A 22,917-nucleotide genomic window follows, 5' to 3' on the forward strand; every position below is an offset into this window, starting at 1 on the left:
GTGAAATTTTAAATGTTGAACACTACTGTTTTTGTTTGTGTTTTGTTTTGTTTTGTTTTGTTTTTAAGGACGTTGGAGAAACCACGTAACATGTTTTCAGGCTAAATCTACCCTCTAGGTGCCAGTCCGAACTTTGGCCTGGAGATTGAGGAGAGTTACAGATCTGCTTGTTTTTGTCTATCCTTTGCCACTTTTCCTTTGTCCTTCTTTTCAACCTCGCACGTGATTTATTTAAGCAGAGTCCATTGTTGGCTTTTTATTTTTTGTTTTCACAAGCTGGCCCTCGGATTCTGCCATTTATTTGAATGCTTAATACTTTAAGTAGACTTTTGACTCCCATTCCCTCAATGTTTTCTTCCTGCTGGTCATAGCCACTCTGGGGGGTTTTGTTCACCATGCCCTTAGGTATATGATGTACTTTGTATCAGGAAGAATGTTCAGAGTGGCCACCTGGCTGCTGCTGTTTATGTTGGCCATGTTTATTAGAATAGTTCTTAGTTAATGTGTAGTCAACCTTGGTGGATAAAAAAGATTCACTTGTTTCCATTTTGGTAATTTGTAATGTAGGAGGCCAGCTGTCTTTATTCTTGGCAAGTAAAAGTATGGGTCATTTTCCAGTTAGAGCAAGAAGTTACTTAAGAGAAATAACTGCTGTCTTGGTAGCCAGCGATGCAGAGCAGTTGTTCTTTCTTAATTGATGGCAGGCAAATTTGGTCTAATTACTGTTCCAGGGCAGTGGAAGTTTTCTTCAGTTTTAATTTACCGTTCTTGCTTCTACCTCATGATACCCCCCCTTTCCCACTTTTGCTCTTTAGAAATGGAGAATAAAGAATAGTGTCCTGATGACTCAACTCAATTCCAAGGCCTGCAGTCTCCAGATCTTTGTTGTGAATCCTGGGTTTTAGCCTGACAAAGGATGGATGTAAAAAGCATGCTTGGGTGGGGCAGAAGGGTATAGAAAGGGCACGTTTCTAAACCATCTATTTCCCTTATAGTGATTCTCAACTAGAGACTGGCACTCAGAATCGTCAAGGAACTCTTTAAAATAGTCTAAGATAGAGTGATAGAGTGGAATTTGAGTAGATCTACACTCTTCACAGAAGAATTGAAAAATTTGGGTTCAGGGTCATGGTTCCCTTTAGAAGAGTGGTTTAAGGATCTTTTTGTTCATACCCATCTCAGATTAAAGTAGTGGATGATAGCGAGAATTTCTTTTTAGCTCGATCTGAAAGAGATTGCAGTCCTAACTGCTGTAGACTATATTGCCTGGTACTTAGGTACTTCCTGAAAGTTTTATCAACAGTTAAAGACTATTTACTGCTAAGCAATTTACATGTTAAATCTACTCTACTGAGAGTTCTTTTAAAGAAACTTGTACTTTACATAGGATGAAGTTGTAACAGGAAATGGGTACCTGGAAACTCTCTGAGCAATTCTAAATCAGGAAAACTTCAGCCTGCTCTTCTTTATAATTTAAAATTTTCTTAGTGAGGCAGAAGTCCACTTTAATGTTCAGTATCAGTGCTGTGCACAGTCTCCTATTGTTTAGCACTTTAAACACTGGGAAGCAAAATGCCTCATTTCTTCTCAAATACGTGTCCACACTCAAATATTGAAGTTAGAAGTGGTAGTTTCCATAGCAGCAGTGATTTTGCCTTTTTTTTTTTTTTTTTTGATAGCAAACTATTTAGCATAGGTCAGGTAGAGAAGGGATTATTTCTGGCTGCGGGTTCTTGAAGGTTTCCTTGTGTGCGTTTGACTTCTTTGGACACCTTCTTAGGACACAGGTGTGTTTTGGAGAAGTTCCGTGAGGGGTGGAATGAGTGGGGTTTTGTACATCTTTGTTTTCCCAGCATCTGAGCACAGCGCTTGGTACATGCAGTAGATCAGGAATGTTGCTTTTCTAGCCTTGGGGAGTTTCTTTACTCCTCTTTTTGGTATTCTACACACCAGACCTTGGCTGTGTTGGGGAGAGAGTATAAACTTCAGGTTTCCTCTTGATTTTACACATTGGTGATGAGATTGGCTTATTTTAAACTGTGAGATGGTGACAATGGAACACACCTGTCCCTGGTTCCTCCCTGAGGTTTATATTGTTTTAACAAAGGCTTGTAGCTAGGAATTAAAAAATGCTGATTCCACTTGAAGTTTGAGCTTACAATATGGAATTAGTAGCTATATGTGGAAAGAGATGTGTGTGTTAGTGGTAGGACTTGACAGCCTACTTTCCCCTTTTTCCCCTTGACAGTCTACCTTCCTCTTTATAAACAACCTGAGATGACTTTGGCTGGCTCCTCCAGCTATACAGGGTTGCAATGGAAATTTTTCCCACTTGGCAGGGAACATAAAACCACATGGATAAGTAAGGGGGTTGTTTTTTTACTTGCCACCTTGAATCACAATTCATGGCATTCATTCTCTTCATGGATCTGTCTTGATATTTTTTACTGGGGAGATAAAGGTAAGTCAGCCATATAGGAGCACACAGAGTTATCTGGTCCAACTGAGTGGTTCACAGAAGGCTTCCTCGAGGTGTTGTCTGCTCTCTTCCGGTGCTGAGGATGTTTCCATGAGGCAGGAGAAGAAAGGTAGGCTGTTGCAGGTGGAGAAAACAGGTTGGGTGACACTGGAAAGCACTGGGAGTGGGAAGAACTACTGGGAGCTTGTTAGAGCTTGTGTATATGATGCGGGGGTGCTGGGCATGTGGATGAAGAGGTAGGAGCTGAGTCAAGTCAGCTGCCTCACTAGGGAGCTGAGATGTTACTTCATAGGCAACATGGAGTGAGCAGAGCTTTAAAAGAGATAGTAGTGGAGTGGTGACCATTATTTTAATTAGATCCCCACAGCCGTGGAATGGAGGAAGGATTGGAGAAAGGGGCAAGCCTGGAAATAGAGAGATCAGCTAGGAAGCTCTAGATGGGGTCTCAACACTGATTTCAAATCCCAGTTTCTCACTTAATACTTGTGTGAACTCTTGAAGTTTTGAAATTCTCATTTGTAAATTGAAGAGAATGTAATATAGCTTATAGTGCATAAGATTTGTTTTGGAGACATGGTCTTGCTCTGCCACCCAAGCTGGAGTGCAGTGGTGTTAATCATGGCTCACTGCCGCTTTGGCCTCCGGGGCTCAAGCAGTCCTCCCACCTCAGCCTCTGGAGTACCTGGAACTACAGGCACATGCCACCATGCCCAGCTAATTTTCATATTTTTTGTAGACATGGGGTTTCTCCATGTTGCCCAGGCTGGTCTCAAACTGCTGGGCTCAAGTGATTCTCCCACCTCCAGCCTTCCAAAGTGTTGGAATTACAAGCATGAGTCACCTTGCCCGCTCCACAAGAGGATTAAATAAGATTTTGTTTGTAAAATATCTAGCTTGAGACTGGCATGGAAAGAGGAATCAATAATTGCTAGTTTCTTTCCCTTGCCATTTATTTTTACTTTTAGTTGTAGGATTCGTTGGATTCTGCAGAAGGCAGGGAGATCATCTGAACTTCTTTACTGTAGCAAAAGATACTCAAATCCCACGGAAAGTTCCTTTTCTATTTTTCTTGTAATTAAATGTGATTTTAAAGCCACAGTTTAAATTCAGGTCATTTTTGAAGATCATGATAGGAGAAAGATGATAGGAGAGTGTATGATTTTGTATGAATGTAGATACATGGATCATTTGCCTGATCCATTAATTGTGGAAACTTGATCCCATGTGATCTCATAATGTACACATTATTAATCTAGATTCTAGGGTATAATCGTGGATTAGATTTCTACACTCTTGTTTTCTCTGTATTGTAAATCTGAATATAAGTACAAGATGCCTGGATCATCTTTGGAGTTCTTAGCAAGAATAAGGAGGTAGCAATTTCTAATCTTATTAAAATTCCAAGAGCCTGAGCATAAGCAGGCTCAAAGAGGATGGGAGATGTGTATTTTTATGGGGAGTTGGGGAGGGGGGTCACACACTTTTAAAAATAAGGTAAATTAAAATAGGCAAGGCTGTAATTCTAATGTGAAGTACTTGGGCTGTTAGTACTCTGTATATTTAAACATAGTCTTTGGAGGTCTGGGGTTAAAAATTGCAGCATTGCAAGTAAAAATTTTTAACTTCCTTAGTCACCGTTTGTGACTGTGCTAAATGTAGTTTAACATAGCATCTGCTTCAGCAGTCCAGGACAGGAATTAACAGTCATGATTAGGAAAAGTCTGCATACTGTACTTTCTGTCCACAGTCTTTCCTTTCCATGTTAAAAGGCTCCCAACACGACTCTGCAGCCTTGCTGTCCATTTAGATGTGGGGGGAGGAAAAACTGACAGGCTTAATCCAAAAGACAGATAAGCAAATTTTCTTTCTTTCTTTCTTTCTCTCTTTCTCTCTTTCTCTCTTTCTCTCTCTCTTTTTTTTTTTTTTTGAGATGGAGTCTCTCGCACTTTTGCCCAGGCTGGGGTGCAGTGGTGCGATCTAGACTCACTGCAAGCTCTGCCTCCTGGGTTCATGCCATTGTCCTGCCTCAGCCTCCTGTGTAGCTGGGACTACAGGCGCCCGCCACCAAGTCTGGCTAATTTTTTGTATTTTTAATAGAGATGGGGTTTCACCGTGTTAGCCAGGATGGTCTCGATATCCTGACCTCGTGATCTGCCCGCCCCGGCCTCCCAAAGTGCAGGGATTACAAGTGTGAACCACTGCGCCAGGCCCAGATAAGCAAATTTTCTATGCTAACATTTTAAGAGACATCTTCTTTTGTCCAGCAATAATGAAAATACCCTCTGTTCACTTGGCACCTTAGAGTTTGTAAAGTGCTTTGACATTATCAGACAAAATATGTGTATGTAATTAAAGCTTTTAAAGAGAACAGACCCCTTTACCTGCTCATTTCCTTCCTAGAGTGGAAATAATTCAAAGGCTAATGCTTTTGTGGTTTGAGTCTTAAGAATAATTTCCTGTTAAAATGTAGCCTGTAATTGCGTATGTGCTCCCTTCTCCTCTTCAGCCTGTGGGGTAGATGTTTCTCATCAACACTTGGGAATATGTGTGTATAATGTATATACAGGTTATACATATACATATATGCTCATACACTTGCTTCATTTTTCATCTGTAACATGGGGGTACTTGCCCCACCTACTTTTTGAGATCCTTAAGCGTTTGTTTCAAATGTGCTTTAGTTGAATGATACTAAGACAACTTGCAAAGTGGGAAGTCTGACAAAAGTAGGAGTAAGAGGAATCTCTATGCTGGGTGAGATGGTGAGAGGTCATCAATCTAAGCATATTGACCCCTTTCTCTGTTAGGGGGTTGTTCGAAATTGGGTGTATGTGCCTGATGTGGATATAAGTGGATAAGGTCTGAGGCTAAGAAGGGCCTTACCTGTTCTATAGTGTCTAGCATTAGCTTTTTTGAAAAACATTATTAACTCTTATATACATTCTTATGTAGCAGATTAACAAGACATTTCCTTGAGATACTTCTCTCCCTTAGCAACCCTTTCCTCACTTTGGAATCACTGAATAAAAATAACACTTGCATTGAATGTAAATTCTCCCCCTCCCCCACTTTTTTTTCTTGAAATGTAGTAAATAACCAGGAACTTAATTACCATAAAAAGTCACAGATGGACCTAGGTGTGTTTTGTTCTAGCTGGGATGTCGGTTTTTAAAGAAAGCTGTCTTTGGGGGAGCAAGAGGCAGAGGTGGACCAAAGGAAATAAAGTTACTATCTTAGGGTGTGAATCTTGTTTTTTTAAGATGCCTCAAATTTCCATAGTAAATAAATCATAGTTGTGTCTCTAAATCACAAGTATACATGTCTTGGGAATCTCAGGACGTTACACATCAACAGAAAAGAAAAACACATTTCATAGGTGAATACCAGTAATTGAGATGATCCACAGTTCAGAGCAGAAGGAAGCTGTCTGTATTGATCAAGGTTTTTAGTCTCCTTGTTTTGCTCTCCACAATACATCAATGAATTATAAGATATTTATGTGCCCTGGGATGGCATCCCTTTATTTGTAGCCTCCTAACGTTACTAAGGAAATAAATCTTGTTGGTTGACATTTTAGATGCCTTTTTTTTTTTTTTTTTTTTTTTTTTTTTTTGGTGTAAGCTGCTTGAGGTTAAACAGTGTAGCATTTGGTTTTCTATCTCTAAGTCCTGCTAAATAACAGTGAAAAATAAAATGTTAACCTCACTGGCCAGGAGGAGTGTTGTGGCCTTTATAACATTTGTGAGTTAAAAAACATTATTTCTGTCCATAAACCTTCCTTGTCTTTTATTTTCCCTTTAAGATTAGTCATTCTTTCTGCTTTGGAGTTTGTACATGACAGAGTATTTTAGTGTCTGTATCCAACAGAGGAGCTATGTTTTTAACCTACCTAATGAAAACACTCAACTACTGGGATTAATTTGAGGATTTCCAATCAGCCTTTCACAATTTGTACTACCCTGAGGGGGTTCCTGATAGCTGTGACTTCTGTAGAAGAATGTGAAGTTAATCCAATTTCTGTGTTGATTACTATGTTAACTGTCTTAATTTAGCAATTCAGATTAATCTGCCTATACCAAACAAAACCTCTGCCACAAAACTGAGGGAGTAGTTGATTTTATTCTTATTGTACTCATATCCCTTTTTAGATTCTATTGCCAAATAATGGCATGGAAATTAATTGGGTCCACTTAGGTTGGAATGAAAGAATGGGGTTGGAATGATTCATCACCAGAAGGTAATGATTTAGTGTATTCCAGCCTATAACCAAGACAGAGTTAACTCATGGCTTAACCTTTACTATTGTAGAGGTATATAAATGACCCTGTTGAAAAATACAGATTTTTAAAGTTTACTCCCATTTTACAAAATGTGACTTAATCTCATCTTCATCCACTTTGTTTTTAAACTTTTGGGGAGAGCTTTGAGATATTTTACTTTGAATTCTGAAAGTTTTAAGGGGGCTCACATAGATTACAAATCAATTTTCTGATATACTATGTTTAGTAGTAGTTGCATGTTTTAAGCTACTGATTTGTGATTTTATATTTGCTCCTAAATGAATCAGTTGATTCTTTAAGAAGCTGGCAATGGATTCATTTAGTAGCAAATATAAAGTGAATAGTGAATATCCAACCATAAAATGAATAACTCTTGATTTAATATTTATAAAGTCAAAATTTTTGTATGTTGGGTTTCCTATATATATCTATATATAGATTTATATATATATCCTTATTTTCTTTTAAGGCACAACTGTCCATAAAATCTCTTCCTTTGCTTATTCATCTTGTGTTCTTAGTGTCCAGAGCATAGTAAATGTTTTGGTGGTTTGTAGGAATGTGAGCAGTTAGTATCTAAACCAGTTTTTTGACAATGGATTTCAACAGTGTACTGATGTAATTAAAATGTAGCATCTTAATAATGTGTTTTCTTCTGGGTATATGCAGAATCTGATGACTTCTCCCCAACTTCACCCTGGTGGGAGTCACTGTCATCCTGCACCTGAATTGCTGCAGTTGCTTCTTGACTGGTCTGTTTCCAAACTCACTGAGTCTTCCTGCACACCCACACACAATTTATTTTCACAGTAGCCACATGCTACTCTTTTGCTGAAAACCTTTTATAGTTTCCTTTTTTGTTATGGTGGCCTTCAAGGCCCTATGTGTTCCGGCCTCATTACCTCTTAGACTCATCTCCTCCTACTCTCCCTGTTATCTCCTTGTCATTCTGCACAGCATACAGGCTTTGCACTGGCAGGTCTCTGCCTAGAATCTTTTCTTCTAGATATCTCCATGGGGGCTGTCTTTACTTCCTGTTAGACCTCTAACAAATTACTTTAAATTTACTGGCTTAAAACAATACAAGATTTATTGTCTTAAAATTCCAAAGAACATCAGAAGTCCAAAGTGGTTCTCAGTGGGCTAAGATTAAAGTGTTGGCAGGGCTGCATTCCTCCCAGAGTCTTTATGGGAGATTGTTTCCTTGCCTTTTGCAGCTCCTAGAGGCTGCCTATATTCCTTGGCTGGTGGCCCCATTTAAAGCCAGCAATGTCCTTTCGATTTCTTCTCATGCTTCATCACCCTGACAGTCTCACCTTCCTCTTTCACTTATAAGGAACCTTGTAATTACGTTAGGCCCACCTCAGTAACCAAGGATAATCTCCCTTTCTCAAGGTGAGCTGATTAGCAGCTTTAATTCTACAATCTTAATTCCCCCTTGTCATGTAACATAACATATTGACACTTCTGGGAGTAGGATGTAGACATTGAGGGGAAGGGGATTTTTCTTCCTATCACAGCAGCCAGCCCATATCTCCTTCAAACCTTGGTTCAAAGCTCACCTTTTCATTGAGGCCTGCTTGTTTAATGCTGGAAACTACCCGTCTTCATCTCCACATTTTCAACCCCCCTTATTCTTCTCTATATGTATTCCACAGCACTCTTATTTATTGCTAATGTACTGTTTTCTTCTATGTGTTCATACTTGTATATGTTCTGCACACACCATCCACAGCAAATCAGCACTCCAAGATGCTTCTTCATTGCTGTACCTCAGGACTGTCCTGAATTTGTGGGAGCTGCATGGAGATGTTCGTTGAATGGATGAATGAACAAAACATGAAACTTAAGCAGATCTTTTTCGCCAGATCTTTACTTTCCCATTGCTCAAACTGGATACCTGTAATGGACTTAGACTGAAGAGAAGGACTTGGGACCCTAAACTCATTATCTTACCTCTCTAACCTCAAAGCTTTTGAACCTGCCAGCTCTCAAACTACAAAACCTCAGAAAGACTGGCATGAAGGAGACTGTGTACTTCGTCCGTAGAAGTCATAAAGGGCCAAGAGACAGAAAAAAGTTAGTGTTTGCTGCCAAAGAACATTCTCCTTATGACGCGTGCAGCTGTTCAGTGCATTGTCTCTGCAAGTTCTTGGGCCGTTGTTAGCCCCAAGGCCGAAAATGTGGGTTTGAGGAATTGGTAGAGCTAGTGAGACAGCTAACATGGTATGTGGGTGGGCTGGAGAATTGACAGGGATTCTAGATTGAAGAAATCCTTTGACATTTAAAGCTACAAACCTTTATTTTAGGAATCACAAAGCAAAGAGAGTTAAAGAAAACAAACTAATGGCTTGTTCCTGTAACTGACATTGTTAGCCTTGTGATTTTAGCACTTGGTTGACTATTCTCTTGCTTAATTAAGTGAAACCACAAACATATCCTGAAAATACCACTTAGTGATTTGAATGGGAAAGATAAAGCATTTGCTATAGGAATGGTGTGTGTCGGGCAGATGATCCCTTTGACTGCCTACCCAGCTGTCATCTATAAGCTCATATGACTTATTTCACCAATTTTGGAGTGCTTTTGTCCCTGCTGCAAGTTCCCCAAAGGATGGTGTGGTAAAGGTTGTGATGCCTGGTTTTGTTTTTTGTTTGTTTGTTTGTGTTTTGTATATTTGGCTCTAAAACTTTAGAGACAAATGTCTTCTGTTCGTGTGTAACTTGGCATTTAGGGAGAGGTTTGATGTGGTCAGAAGGAAGGCCTTTGCACTGGGCTGATTCTGTCCTGGTGTGCTGTGTTTGAATACTCAGGGTATTCAAAGCTTCTAGTTGCAAATAAGTGTAGAGACCAAGTTCACTCTGTTTAGGCTGGACCTTTCCAGCCTGAGAGATATGCTTGTCTTTGCATCTAGCCATGATTCTTTTAAGAGACGTTATCGTTTCTGTTTGCCTAAACTTTTCTAGTTAGTATCAAGATCACTGGTGATCCACGACTTAATCATGATGTGCTTCTAAATGCCTTCTTCAAGATCTGTTTAATTTTCCTGCATTTACCTTTGATTTTGCCATTTTCCTGAAGTTGGACCCAAATTCCACATGCCCATATCCATAACCCTGCTGGCCAGAAGCTTGGATTTGTCTTGTCTTCCAGGGTTTTGTAGTTAGTGTGATAGATTGTTGAAATAAAAATACACAACTTTTCACAAAGGTAGTTGGTTTCCTTTGTTTTACCATATAATAGGAATTTAGATTTCAGTGGGTGAGGGTGGCTGATGGAGTGCGTCAGAACTTGAAAATATGCTTTCATAATTACTTCTGGTTTGAAATACTTGGTGGGATAGAAAAACAAGTTAGAGCCACTCATGATTATTTGTGTTTCCAATTTATAGTTTAAATGTATTTGTAAAAAGTAAAAAAAAAAAAAAAAAAAGTTACCTAGTTTGTACACATTTAGGGAGGGGATTTGCTCTTTCAGTCTCCAATTTTTAAGAAACTGTTCTTGCCCTTTGCTTTTTCAATGCTTAGTTTGTACAAACCCCTGAAATGGAGATGGGGTGGGTTTGGATGGAGCCTTGAATAAGGGAGACGGGACTGCATAAACAAAGCTAGAAGAGTGAAGGTACTGGACTGTTTGAGGGCCAAGGAGTAGTTCAGATCTTAAGGTGCTTGAATAAGTGGGCTGATAAAAGTAGTTGTACAGGATTTCTGTTGATACCTAGTAGTTTACACTTCATTTGATAGGCAGCAGGGAGCTGTGGGAGGGTTTAGAAAGTCTACCTGGGAACAGTGTTAAGGTAGATTAGGATGAGGAGAGAGGGACCTTTTGGAGGCTTTAATTTGCTGGTCCTGAAGAAGATGAGAGCCCCGGTCAGGATGGTGACCATGGCAATGGAGTGGCTGGAGCAACAGGAGCAGCCTCACCAGGGGTCATTGTATTGGCCCTTTCAGCAGCCCTGCTATGACTTTAACCCGCAGAAGTCTGGTCCCTAAATCAGGTGGTTTCTAGGCTATGGAACCTTTTTCCCTCCTCGCACCATTATACTGAGTGAACTTAATAACAACTCTCAGAATATAGTTAGGATATATTTATTTACTTATTTTGGAAACAGAAGTCTCTCACTGTCACCCAGGATGGAGTGAAGTGGTGTGATCTCTGCTCACTGCAACCTCCCCCTCCTGGGTTCAAGCCATTCTCCTGCCTCAGTGTCCTGAGTAGCTGGGACTACAGACCACGCCCAGCTAATATTTTGTATTTTTAGTAGAGGTGGGGTTTCACCATGTTGCCCAGGCTGGTCTTGAACTTCTGACCTCAAGTGGTCTACCCACCTCAGCCTCCCAAAGTGCTGGGATTACAGACGTGAGCCGCCGAGTCCGGCCTATTTAAGATGCTTTTGATTACCTGGTTTGGTGGCTGTCTGCAAGAGGTTTGAAAATAGTGAAGAAGCTGATTACCTTAGTTTGCAGAATTTTTTAATTGTAAGATTAGAAAATATAGACTGCTTTTCTCTCATGTGACCAGGAAACTATTGGATCAGTTTGACTTCTCAAATTCTTAACTCTTCCCAGATAAGAGCTATAAAGCATTTATTTTCTGAATTCCACTATTGTGAAAACAGTAGATGTTAAAATTCATAAAGGATTATTTAAATAAAAAGTTTAGAAGTCTTTATGGCTTTTTGGAAGTACCTGTGTGTATAAAAGTAGAGACAATCTTCTATTTCCCAATAAAACCTACGCTTTCACCATAGTAACAACCATTTTACCTTGGAGCCCAGTGAAAGTTTAGAATATTCTAGATTCATGTATGCTAAAGTGCCTTTTCATAAATTATTACTTGGATAATAACAGGAGGAAAAGCAGTCTGAATTGGCACAAGTGATGTCTAAATTAAGAGGAGAATATATATTGAAACATTATGTTTTTTAAGCCTTAAAATTAATGGCTCTGTTTCACTGGAATATGGCCTTTTTTTTCTTTCCAAAGAGTTTCAGAGCCAATGGAATCTATAAATAGTACACAGCCCAGTTGTCTGTGGTAGATTGAGTAGAGCAGAATTGCCTGTCCTTAAGTGAAGGGGAAGTAGCTTTACATTTTTAGTAACTGAATTGTTGGCCAGCATAAAGGTAAGGGCCATGTGAGCAACTTATTTATAACTTCCCATAAAGGTATGTGTCTGCCTCAAGCGGAGAGACTGTCTGGGGTGCTTGAAATGTAAAAGTGCAGTAGAATCATTTTCCATACACAGCCTTCCTATCTAGTTGGTGCAATAAAGTGATTGTTCACCTCCCTGGGGTTTTCAGAAAGAGGGGTGTCAATAGATTAGCTCATTAGTGTCCACCTCCTATGAAATAGAAGGGACTGAGGCAGTTAAATTAAAATCTGTTTTATGTGGTGAGCAATGTTTAGATTGAACTCCTGAGGTTATTCAGGACATGTTGCCTGCTTTACTCTGCTGGGTGTGGTCCTGCTCATGTAGTCTAACTACAGTTGGGTTCTTATGAAAAATCTTTCATGGGTGTAAAGCACTTTTTCACAGGTTCAGTTAAACTATAAGTAGTTTTTTGAAAAATAACATAGGGTCAGACCAAAATCTCTTGTTACAGTGGGAGAACGGAAGAAGAGTAAAATATTTTCATGGCTTCCTGTAAAAAAGTATGTTAACCCTTTTTGATAGATGCCAGAAAGTGGAATCCATCGTTACTGGCGGCGTTGCTAATATCAAGAGTAAATCACAGCCAGGATTGCCTCTCAGGATAAAATTTTTATAATTATCAATAAGTAAAAGACATTTTTGGACCTCTTCTGTTATTCACTGTCTATTTTTAGAAACTAAGTTTTCTGATTATGTTGACCATTTGAAGCATCTGCATATATGGCAAAAAAAGTAAACTTTGGCTTTTGTGCCAGTATCATGGCTCTGTTTGGTATTTGGGCAAGTTTCAATAAGTGGTAAATGGCCCATTAACTATATTGGAGGCCTCATAGCACTAATTTCAAATCGTGCTGGGTTTACAATTTACATATTAAAAAATGTTCACTTGATTTCGTTCAGGGACAAAGCTGACATCCTATGCGAGCATTACTCCAAACAATCCTATTTATCGGTCCAATTATTTCAATTGAAAGATGCTGGTTTACTGCCTCTTAGTATATGTGAACAATTCTCAGTGAAACTGTTAGAAACCGTTTGACTGTAGTGGCAAAATAACCTCACAGGGTTTCGATTCACTTTTAATTTTAAGTCCCAGGATTAAGGATCATTTATAGTATAATGTAACAGTGTGGGCAAATATAGCTTCTCTTAATGTCTTTCTGATATTTTGGGGAAAGAGTGCTTTTATGCAAACCAATCACTTAGGAATTGCATGATGACTTTTTCCCACTATAAAGTTTCATTCACATTTCCTCCCTTCTCCCACATCCTTAAGAGATAAGACAGCCTGCAGTATTTTGCTTTATTTTACTTTATTTTTTAAATTTTTGAGGTGTGGTTTACATTAGTTCTTCAGAATAGATGCCAAGATAACTAGTTAATACTGTTTTAAAATCAGGCTCTTAATTAAAAATGCTTATATTTGTGCAAGAAAACTACATGTTGAAATGAATTTGGAAAGATTAGATTGGAATTGCCTCAATTTCAATTAAGCCACACTGCATGGACGTGCTGGGAATATCAATACAATCACTGTAAATTTTGTACAAACTGATTTGTTGCATTATCTTGCTCATCTAACATACGGTACTTTTTGTGTCCATATTGCAGACGGCAACTCCAAACTAACATGGCAGTCAGACTGTGTGATGTGGCTTCTCTGCTTAGAAGTGGTTCGTGGGCAGCAGAGCCTTGGACTGGGGTCTGTGGGATTTTTCTTAAATTCTGTAGGCTACTTTTTTTTAGCATGTTGGAGGAGTGCTGAGGCCATACCAAACACTTGAATCTTTCATTTGGCATACTGATTATTCTTACATTTAACCTATTGTGGTATGGCCATCATTAGGACTTAAAGCACATTGCAATTTTAACTGTAGTGGTGTATGTAGCATCAGAACCATGCTCTCGTATGTAATTTTTTTACAATCTAAATTAGGATTTAGCGCAGACTCAAAAGAGTGATAAGCTTTTTTAAAAAAACAAAAAAAGTTTTGGTATGGTCTGAATACTAAGTTACCGTAATTCTATACATTCTGTTTACTATGTATTTTTTTGGTTACTAAATTTTGAAGTTATTTACAATTCTTTATGCTCCAAAAAAAAAAGTTGAAATTGTAAATCTGGCTGAAAATTATTTGCCCAGTAACTGTTGAAAGAGTTCGCATTCTGTGAACAGTTGTGTTGAGCCTATCAATGGAATATGCATTATTTGTAAAATATAGCACATTAGTATCATTTTATTCTGAGCAGATGGTCCTATAGCAGAGAGATGCTGTAATTTTCAGCGCACACAGCCTACTGCAGCTGTTCACTTGAATGTTGGCTTAGGAGCTCATTCTTGCCACCTGAACATGGAAATAAATGTGCAATTAAGTGAGGAGTATTTGTTGTCCTTTCTAAATCTTGCTGATTTCAGTCAATGAACACTTTGTATTTCAAATGCTATCCCAATGAGCTTTAGTCCGAATCTTCCATTCGGGTCTCTCGTGGTTTCTACACCTATCCAAACTTTTCAGTAGTGATTTAAGTGTCTTTGGCCACTTTAATCTTGTAGCTCATTGTTTCCATAACTGCTGGGCAAGGGTTAACCCCAGAAGAATTTTTGCTGTGAAAAGAGTGACCCACAGCTAATATTCTACAAACCAGAACAGTTATGTTTAATTAGGAAATCTGAAACTTCCCTTTTCAAATTCAAATAGATTTGCTGATTATAATAAAACCCATATCTTGAATTATTTAAGATTTTTAAATACAGATTTCCTAAGGTTTATTTTCCTTCATCCCTTTAAGTATTCCCTGAGAAAACTTAGCTTACGTAGAGAAACAGCTTGCAGCTTGTAGAATAAATTCCCACTTCTTTGACAAGGAAATGAAGTCACGGAGGGGTTACAGGTTGTTGGATATTTCAAAAGCTATTCTGGATTTTGCCTTATGTTTTTTTATCATGACAGCACTGATTCTTGTTCAGTCTGACCAGTCTCAATATGTCCAACACTGCCTTCTTTTGTAAACATCTCCTGGCAGTAGAGATTTCTTCCTATATGTTTATCTGCTAATGTGCCCTTTTATTTTTCTTAGGCAATGTGTGTTTTAAAAGACAGTTTTTTCTCTTTCCTTGTAACCCTCTTTCCCTTTACTTTGCTTTTTTTCTTTGCCTCAAGTTCTTTGCCTTTTCTATGTTAAAGCTTCCCTAAAACTAGCATCCCGTCAATTCAGAATTGTCAGTTTTGAGAAGCAGTTCTTTGTGGAGGTGAGAGATGTATGCAATATGAAGGATAATCCTTTCAGTGATGCTTTGATTTTTAGATTCCACCACAGTCTTGGCTGTCCAAAGATAGGTAGTTAGTGGAAAATGCTTTTGGAAAATTTGGGGCTGTGGTTTGTGACTCTTTTGCATAGGATTGGTTTTAGGAAACTAGATTTAATACTGCTTAATAAGTAATTTTTAGAGTAGCCTGAACAGTTTGAGGCCATTTTCCCCAATTCTGTTCTTTATCTGGTGTTTGCAGTTTATAGATACCCTATTACTTGGATTTTCAACAGGCTTATGTGCTCAAACGAGAATTCCTTGGGCTGGTCTGTTTGCAAAAGTTGATATATTTACATTGTTGTTTTCATTGACTGGATAGGTTTTCTTTTTTCTCATTAAAAAGCAGAGTCAAGGAGAAACACCATATCGAAGTGTTTGGGGATTTTATTTTGATGTTGTAGATCAGTCACCTTGTTGGTAATTTTTAGCTGCCAAGGTTGACAAGGGTGTCCTATTAGATTCTACCAGTTAGACAAAGTATTCATAGCTCATTCCCAAGTTACCTTACAGTTCCTTTCCACTCCCTAAAATATAGCATCTATTTTTTTCTTACCAATGGTAGAGATAAGATATTGTCCATCAAAAACGTTTTCAATATGTAACCAAAACAGTACATGTTGACAAATTTATATTTTTAAAAGTACTCTTGCTCTTTGATTTTTAAGTTAATGGATATCTGTCAGTTTTAGAATATTGAACCTCTTAGGATAACTGAAAATCTCTTCAGAGTTAGGTAGGTCATTTTTTCGTTTATTTTTGTAGCATGTTAAGCACTTTTATTTTCTAGTATGATTTTTAGTTAGGGTTCAATTCTGTGCCCTTTGGTACTTGATTTTCTCATCTGTGGACACTGCAGGTGAGTAAGGATATGTGAATAGACCCAGAATGTGATTCTAGAAAATGTTTAAGATTTAAATTGTGCTTATATGCATGTATGGAATATGTATGTGAAAATATAGTTGTAACCTTAAGATGAATAGGTTAATATGAAGTGAAAATTAGTGTAGGTATTACACTTTTTGTTGAAGCATTGTTGTAACTTCATTAGAACGACTTGTGTTTAGTGACAAGTGTTTAAATTCTTGGATGGAGTCTCTAATAGGTTGTGAAATATGAATTCTGACATTTCTTGTTTTCTCTGTTTTTAGCAGGTAATTGCTGCCATGGAAACACAACTGTCTAATGGGCCAACTTGCAATAACACAGCCAATGGTCCAACCACCATAAACAACAGCTGCTCGTCACCAGTTGACTCTGGGAACACAGAAGACAGCAAGACCAACTTAATAGTCAACTACCTTCCTCAGAACATGACACAGGAGGAACTAAAGAGTCTCTTTGGGAGCATTGGTGAAATAGAGTCCTGTAAGCTTGTAAGAGACAAAATAACAGGTAAGCAGTTTTATGTAGATGATTTATATTTAATGGATCGTGTCTCAAGATATGAGAAAATAATAAGATTACTGCTTGTAAATAATTCACTGCTGCAATTTTACATATCTAGATTTTCTCTCTGTTATTACATCAGCAATATGAAACTTAGTTTAAAATTTTCTTTTTAAAGCATAAACTATTTTGGGGGCAGTATATATTTTAACTGGACTTTAATGTACTCTGATCTGGACAGGATCTTTGGAAAATCTTCTAAAAGTATATGTATCTGGGATAGCCAGTGTCATGTTAACTTTTATCTTTTAGTATCCTGAGTGTATTTAAGTTAGCATTTCAACAGTGAGACACAATATGTGTTTGGGAGAGGGGAAAAAATCTTAAAATGTGTTTTCCTTATGTTAATATAATCATTTTGCTTATATATGATAAAATAAATGGTAATGTTCACATTGTCAGTGTATAAACATTTTCACTGATATAATACCAAGCGTGATGAGATCTTATGTTCTGTTCCTTAACAAGGAAAGGACATGGTATATGATTGTCCTTCTTGTTATAAAGATAAAGCCTTAATTATAGTACATTTTGAATATTAGGTGAAAATCTCCTTAGTATTTTTTAAGATTTGACTAAATTTTTAGAGTAAACCAAAACCTAATTTAAGGAGCACGTTCTTGGGATAGAAGGGTTAATGCTTCCTGCAGGAGTTGTTTCCAAACACTAAAAATATATGAAGTTAGACATATATATGAAGTTAAACACTAAAAATATATGAAGGTAGACAGACTCTGTGGATTTTTCATGTTAATTAAATTTGATTGATAGTGTATACCAAATTGCTTTACAAAACTTAAAACCAAAAATATAAAATGGAATATTTGAAATGAGTAAAAGATATTAAAGGCAGTGTGAAGAATGAGACCAGGAGTCTGAACTCTCACCTAGTCATGTGACATTGGACAAGTCAGCCCTAGACGTCTGGTTTCCATTGGCAAAATGAGGTAAAAGGTAGAGAAAAAGGGGGTCACACCGGGCCATTTCTAAGGTTCACTTGTGACTTTTTCATACATGGGACTTTGAGCTATTGCGTTAATCGTTAGGGGTCATTCTCTTTAAGATCTACAAGTGAGTTCTAGAGCCAGCCCCTGGGCTTGGCTCATAGTCATATTTCCTCAAGCTACAGATTGAGACTCACAGAGAGAACTTACTGAAATCAAGTTAAAAACTAAGTACAAACTGATTGTCATTGATCCATAGCAAACGGCCATTATATTTTAATTATGTTGCTTAAATGTTCACTATGATGTTAGGAAGGTGGTTCTTATGCTTCTGAACACTGATAATCAGATGGATGAGATTTTTCAATTTTTTTTCCAAAATGAGTGTGATAAGCATATGTGAAATTTATAGTGTTTTTAATAAGTTGAAAAAGGTGAAGAACAAAAGGCTGCTCTTATGTCTCTGTCCTGATGTTTTTAAACATCTTTTTAACATGTTTTAAACATGTTATCTTTTGTTTTTAAAGTAAAACAACATCCCTGACATGTGGATTTTGCAACCTTTTTAATATAAAAGATAAAAATATGATAAATGACTTGAGGGCTATGCCACAAATGATGTAATTTCTGATTGCTTAGTAGAGCTCCCCTTACCATTAAAAAGAAAGATGCATGAACAGAGCACAAAAGTCATGTTTTGTTATGAAACTGTTACGAAATGATACATTTTATCATTTTATAAGATGAAAATATTAGACAAATCATACATCTTTCATATTAGGCATCTGCCACAGGACACATCTTACAGATTCTCACGTCTCACCTCTAGTCAATCTTGAATTAATCTTATTCTTTTGTGAATCTTTAGAGCTGTTATGTGGCAAAATGGGATAAATTTGAGTTCTTTATCTTCACCTCCTTTGCCTCTCTAGCTTTAGTGTGGTAGACGGTGGTAATAGAAGCACAACACATGGGTATTCTTTAATACATACCTAGATACTAAAAAACTGTGTAAATATTTCTCATCCATTTCCTTCACCTCTGACCCCTGCCTATTGTCTTTTCAGTGGCTCGAGGGGAAGGATGTAATGGAGATTTCCACTGTGGTAAAATTTCTATTAAAAATATTTGGTAAGCAAGTAGAGTCCCCGAGAAATTCCACAATGGTCATGAGTATTGAAAGATGTTTCTAAAGATGTAAGACGTTTCTATGTGTGTGTATACATTATATATATATATATATATAAAATACTATATATGATGTATACACATATATATTATGTGTACACTACTATATATAGTATATATTTTTATATAGTTAACACGTAATTGAACAAATTTGTGGAGTACAGTGAGATGTTTTGATGCTATATACATTGTGTAATGATCAAGCAGGGTATTATAGCATTTCCAAATCTCAAACATTCATAATTTCTTTGAGACTGTTCAAAATCTTCTCTTCTAGCTATTTGGAAGTATACTATACAATATTGCTAACCATAGTCACCCTTCTGTGGAATAGCACACCAGAACTTATTTCTTTTAACAGTGACCCTGTACTCATTAACCATCTGGCCCCCTCCTTCCTTCCTCCTGTCTTCTCCACCCTCTGGTACTCACTATTCTGCTCTCTCCTCCAATGAGATCAGCATTTTTTGATTCTACCTATGAGATCATGTGGTATTTGGCTGTCTCACCTCACTTAACATAGTGTCCTCTAACTTCACCCATGTTTCTGGAAATGACAGAATTTCATTCTTTTTTGTGGCTGAATAGTATTTCATTGTGTATATATAGCATATTTTCTTTATCCATTTATTGGTTGATGGACATTTGGGTTGAGTCCATATTTTGGCTATTGTAAACATTGCTGCAATAAATATGGATATGCGTGCATCCCTTTTGACAAATTGATTTCATTTCTTTTCGGTTAACATGCAGTAGTGGGGTTGCTGGATCATACGGTAGTTCTGTTTTTAATTTTTTGAGGAACTTTCATACCATTTTTCATAGTGTATTTGGTGTATTAATTTGCCTTCCCACAATAGTGTATAAGATTGAAAGATGTTTTTCAACCTTCATTTCGTGAGATACTAGTAATTATTTCTTAAAATAAGTATTATATTGACAGACAAGTTTAGGAAGTGCTGCACTCTGTAGTTCTTTATTTAAGATCCATACTCGATAATCACTGTATTAAGAACTATGAAAAATCCAGCAGTAAAGAAAACCTGTTTGATTTATAGTTCCCCAGCCTTATTTGATCATAGAGCCTATTTGGGGACTGTGGGAAGAGTGAGTATCTCTCCCTGACAGTAGATTCCACTGAACATGGTGCTATAAAAGCTTTTGAAATCATTTGTTGTTAACTGGTTATCAGACCAGTTTAACCTGTTCACATCAATAACATAGGAGCATGATTCCTAAAAGAAACATATATGATAATAAATTCAAAAGTGGAGTAGGTAAATCTGAACACTAGGCATCTCAACTTCTGGTAATCTTGTTTTGATTTGGACCACTGACGTCTTATTTGTAATATGGGTTAAAATGGCTTTTAGAAGGATCTCACTCGTTTAGCTTAAGCATAAACTGCTTTAGGATTTTTTTTTTTTTCTGAGTTTCTTACTGAATACTTACATTGAGTAAAATAGTCTAGAAAATGGTAGTATCTAAATCTGGGTTCTGAGTGGTTGTACTTTGAAAAGTAGGCTTACTTCGTAAGAGGTAGTACTAATGTATCTCTAGCAAGGTTTTGAAAGAATTTGTGGAGCTTTGGACCCTGCCCTGTGGTGTGTAGCATTACCCATCTTGTGCAGTTTCTCAGTACGTATTTTAGGGACAGACCAGAGTTCTTTGGTCCTTCTCTAATTATCCAGCTTATTCTACCTCCTGGGAAGCAGTTGGGACCCATTTCTGTATTCTGATTTTGTAGGAGCATGAGCGTTAATTGGGTTACAGGAAAACTCTGGGGTCACTGTACAGGAAGATTTGAAATCTTTCCTTTTCCCTTTTCTTAAATCTTTCTTAATGCTGAATTAGGAAACTATATCTAAGGAACAAAAATATCTAGTTAGGAAGGTGTGTGCTTCTTAAGTCCTTGAAGAGAGTGTATAATTTTTAGACTGTGTCAGTGTTAGCAAATTAATGTCACTATTTTGATCGAGTGAGGATTAGGGAAGTACATTAAAAAATGTCTTCAGTAGCAAATACAATAATCTTCTCTCTAGACTAAGTTCTATTTATTATGTTATTTGTCAGGTCCGTCTCTTTGGGCTTCTGCCCAGCTGTATGCTTCAGCCTGTTTCCTGTCTATAGGCATTCATCATGAGAAGCTTCTGCTGCTTGTACAGCTTAGCTGACTTTAGTCCATCCGTTTGCGTTTTTAAATGCACTTGGGAGTCCTTGACACCTGCTGATGCTGCATTCTAGATGAATGAAATGGATTTTATGATGCAAGGAATGAGTAATAAAGTGTTACAGTCAGAAAAGCCCTAGAGGTGACCTTAACCAACCCTCTCCCTTCTTTGCCCCAAACATCATAGGTGATGAGAGGCCCAGGTTTGTGAAATGACTAGTTCAAGGCCACAGAGCTATTAAGCGGTAGAGTAGGGACCAGAATTCTGATTATGTTATGCTTTACCTGGATGTTTCCTCTTTGCCACTTGTTGGAGGCAAGAGCTCACTCTTTAAAGATGAAGCAAATGGCCAACTGATGAATTTATAGAGAGATGTGTGATTTTTACAGAGTTTTCCAGAGGGCATCTTCTGGTGAGTGTGTCTTCTCTGGAAGGAGAATGGAAGGTTTTTGACAGTAAGGACTGACGAATACACCAAATGAACAAGAACATCTGTGCGTCTCTAGAAACATTATAATCTATGGTTGTGAACTTGATATTCTAGCCCGGTGGTACCCAAATTTGGCTCTACATCCTCACCTACTCACCTAAGGGAGTTTTGGAATCTGTTGTCAGAGAGCTTCCCAGGTGATCTTGAAGCCCAAAAAAGTTTTGGGAATCAGACTGTGTCTCATGAAGTATGGTCACAGGATTCCCGCATTGGAATCACTTGTAATGAGTGCCAGAAATGCACGGTCCTGGGCTCTGTCCAGGCCTACTGAATCAGAATCTGTAGTGGGGACCTGGAATGTACTCATTAGCTAGGAGTTATCTATGTCTTGAACATTTTCGCAGGGAGATTGAACCAGGGATTTCCAGGTTTACCTGAATTCTAGATTTAGGGTGTTATGGAAGAGGTGTTAACAATTGCAGTACTTAATTCCTTGGAAAGTTTAAGTTTAAAGTGCTGTCCCCTCTTCAGCATTGGTCTCTGAGTTAATTCCTAGGGTTCAGAACTAGACATGTTGAGTTTATGTCACTAGGCTGTGTCCTTACTGATCTGATATGTTGCTGAAAGCACGTGCGCGAGTGTGTGTGTGTGTGTGTGTTTAAGTGTAATTAGGTTTTTGAAACTCCAGGGTAGATTGTTCTTTCACTGTTATTTTTCCTTTCTTCTAAAAGAATGGCTAGAGGAGTAGTTAGTGGAAGACCTCAGGTAATGAGTGTTTCACCATTACTCTGAGTTGTTTGAGGTAGGTCTTGTACTGACCTCATCAGCTGCTAACTAGAAGCTTTGACAAAAGGGGAAAAAACAAAAACCCAAATATAAATTCCAGAGGGCCCAAAGAGATGTTGATTACCTCTGAATAGGTAGTGCCTTGCATGATAAGGCTCCTGCCATGCCCCAGCACGCCTTAGGGCTAGTATCTTAAAATATTTTTTATTAATATATGATTGTTCTTAGCTAGGTTTATCTTGTGTCTCTGCTTGCTGAGAATTTTACGGCTAGTTTTGATCCTTCTTTATTCTATCAAAATAATGTGATTTCCAAACTATTTTAATGGCATAGGATTCTCTTTTTAAACAAATACAATCTTAGCTCCTCAGGATTGAAACAGATAAGTGGTATTTTATTAGACTAATGGGAACCTTCAAATTTAATAGCACTTATTTCCTATGAGTCAATCACAGTGAACACAAAGCTGTTTTGATGAACATTAATTTGAAAATGTGATTTTGTATGTCAGTTACAGTTGTACAGTGAGCATGTGAAATGTCCATAGTATCAAGAGATCAAGAATTCTGATTCTTGCAGACCAGTAGTTGGAAACCGCAGGGTGGTTGGGTGGGTGGTAACTTAATAAACACCTCACTTTGCAAACTCTGTATGCTATTTAATTAGAAAGATGGCAGAAAGGTTGTGTGTGTTCTTAGGTCTGTAGGAAAGGAGATGCCTGCACAGGGG

The 22,917-nt window shown here is 37.7% G+C and overlaps 1 protein-coding gene across 25 annotated transcripts in view; it reads left to right on the top strand.

Annotated features, from left to right (window-relative positions):
- The window catches only part of ELAVL2 (ELAV like RNA binding protein 2), a 160,997-nt gene that overhangs the window by 72,528 nt on the left and 65,552 nt on the right, over window positions 1-22,917 (top strand). For 9 of the 25 annotated variants that reach the window (XM_034967247.2, XM_034967245.3, XM_034967249.3 and 6 more), the window contains exons 2-3: window positions 13,525-13,615; window positions 16,372-16,615. In XM_034967247.2, coding sequence (XP_034823138.1) covers window positions 13,544-13,615; window positions 16,372-16,615 — 316 coding nt within the window. In that variant the 5' untranslated portion in view covers window positions 13,525-13,543. Of the gene's footprint in view, window positions 1-13,524; window positions 13,616-16,371; window positions 16,616-22,917 lie in introns of those variants that run through there. The other 16 variants (XM_055092080.1, XM_034967260.2, XM_057298727.1 and 13 more) reach the window with 3 other exon arrangements.

Source organism: Pan paniscus, chromosome 11, assembly GCF_029289425.2.
Source record: "Pan paniscus chromosome 11, NHGRI_mPanPan1-v2.0_pri, whole genome shotgun sequence".
Taxonomy (NCBI): domain Eukaryota; kingdom Metazoa; phylum Chordata; class Mammalia; order Primates; family Hominidae; genus Pan; species Pan paniscus.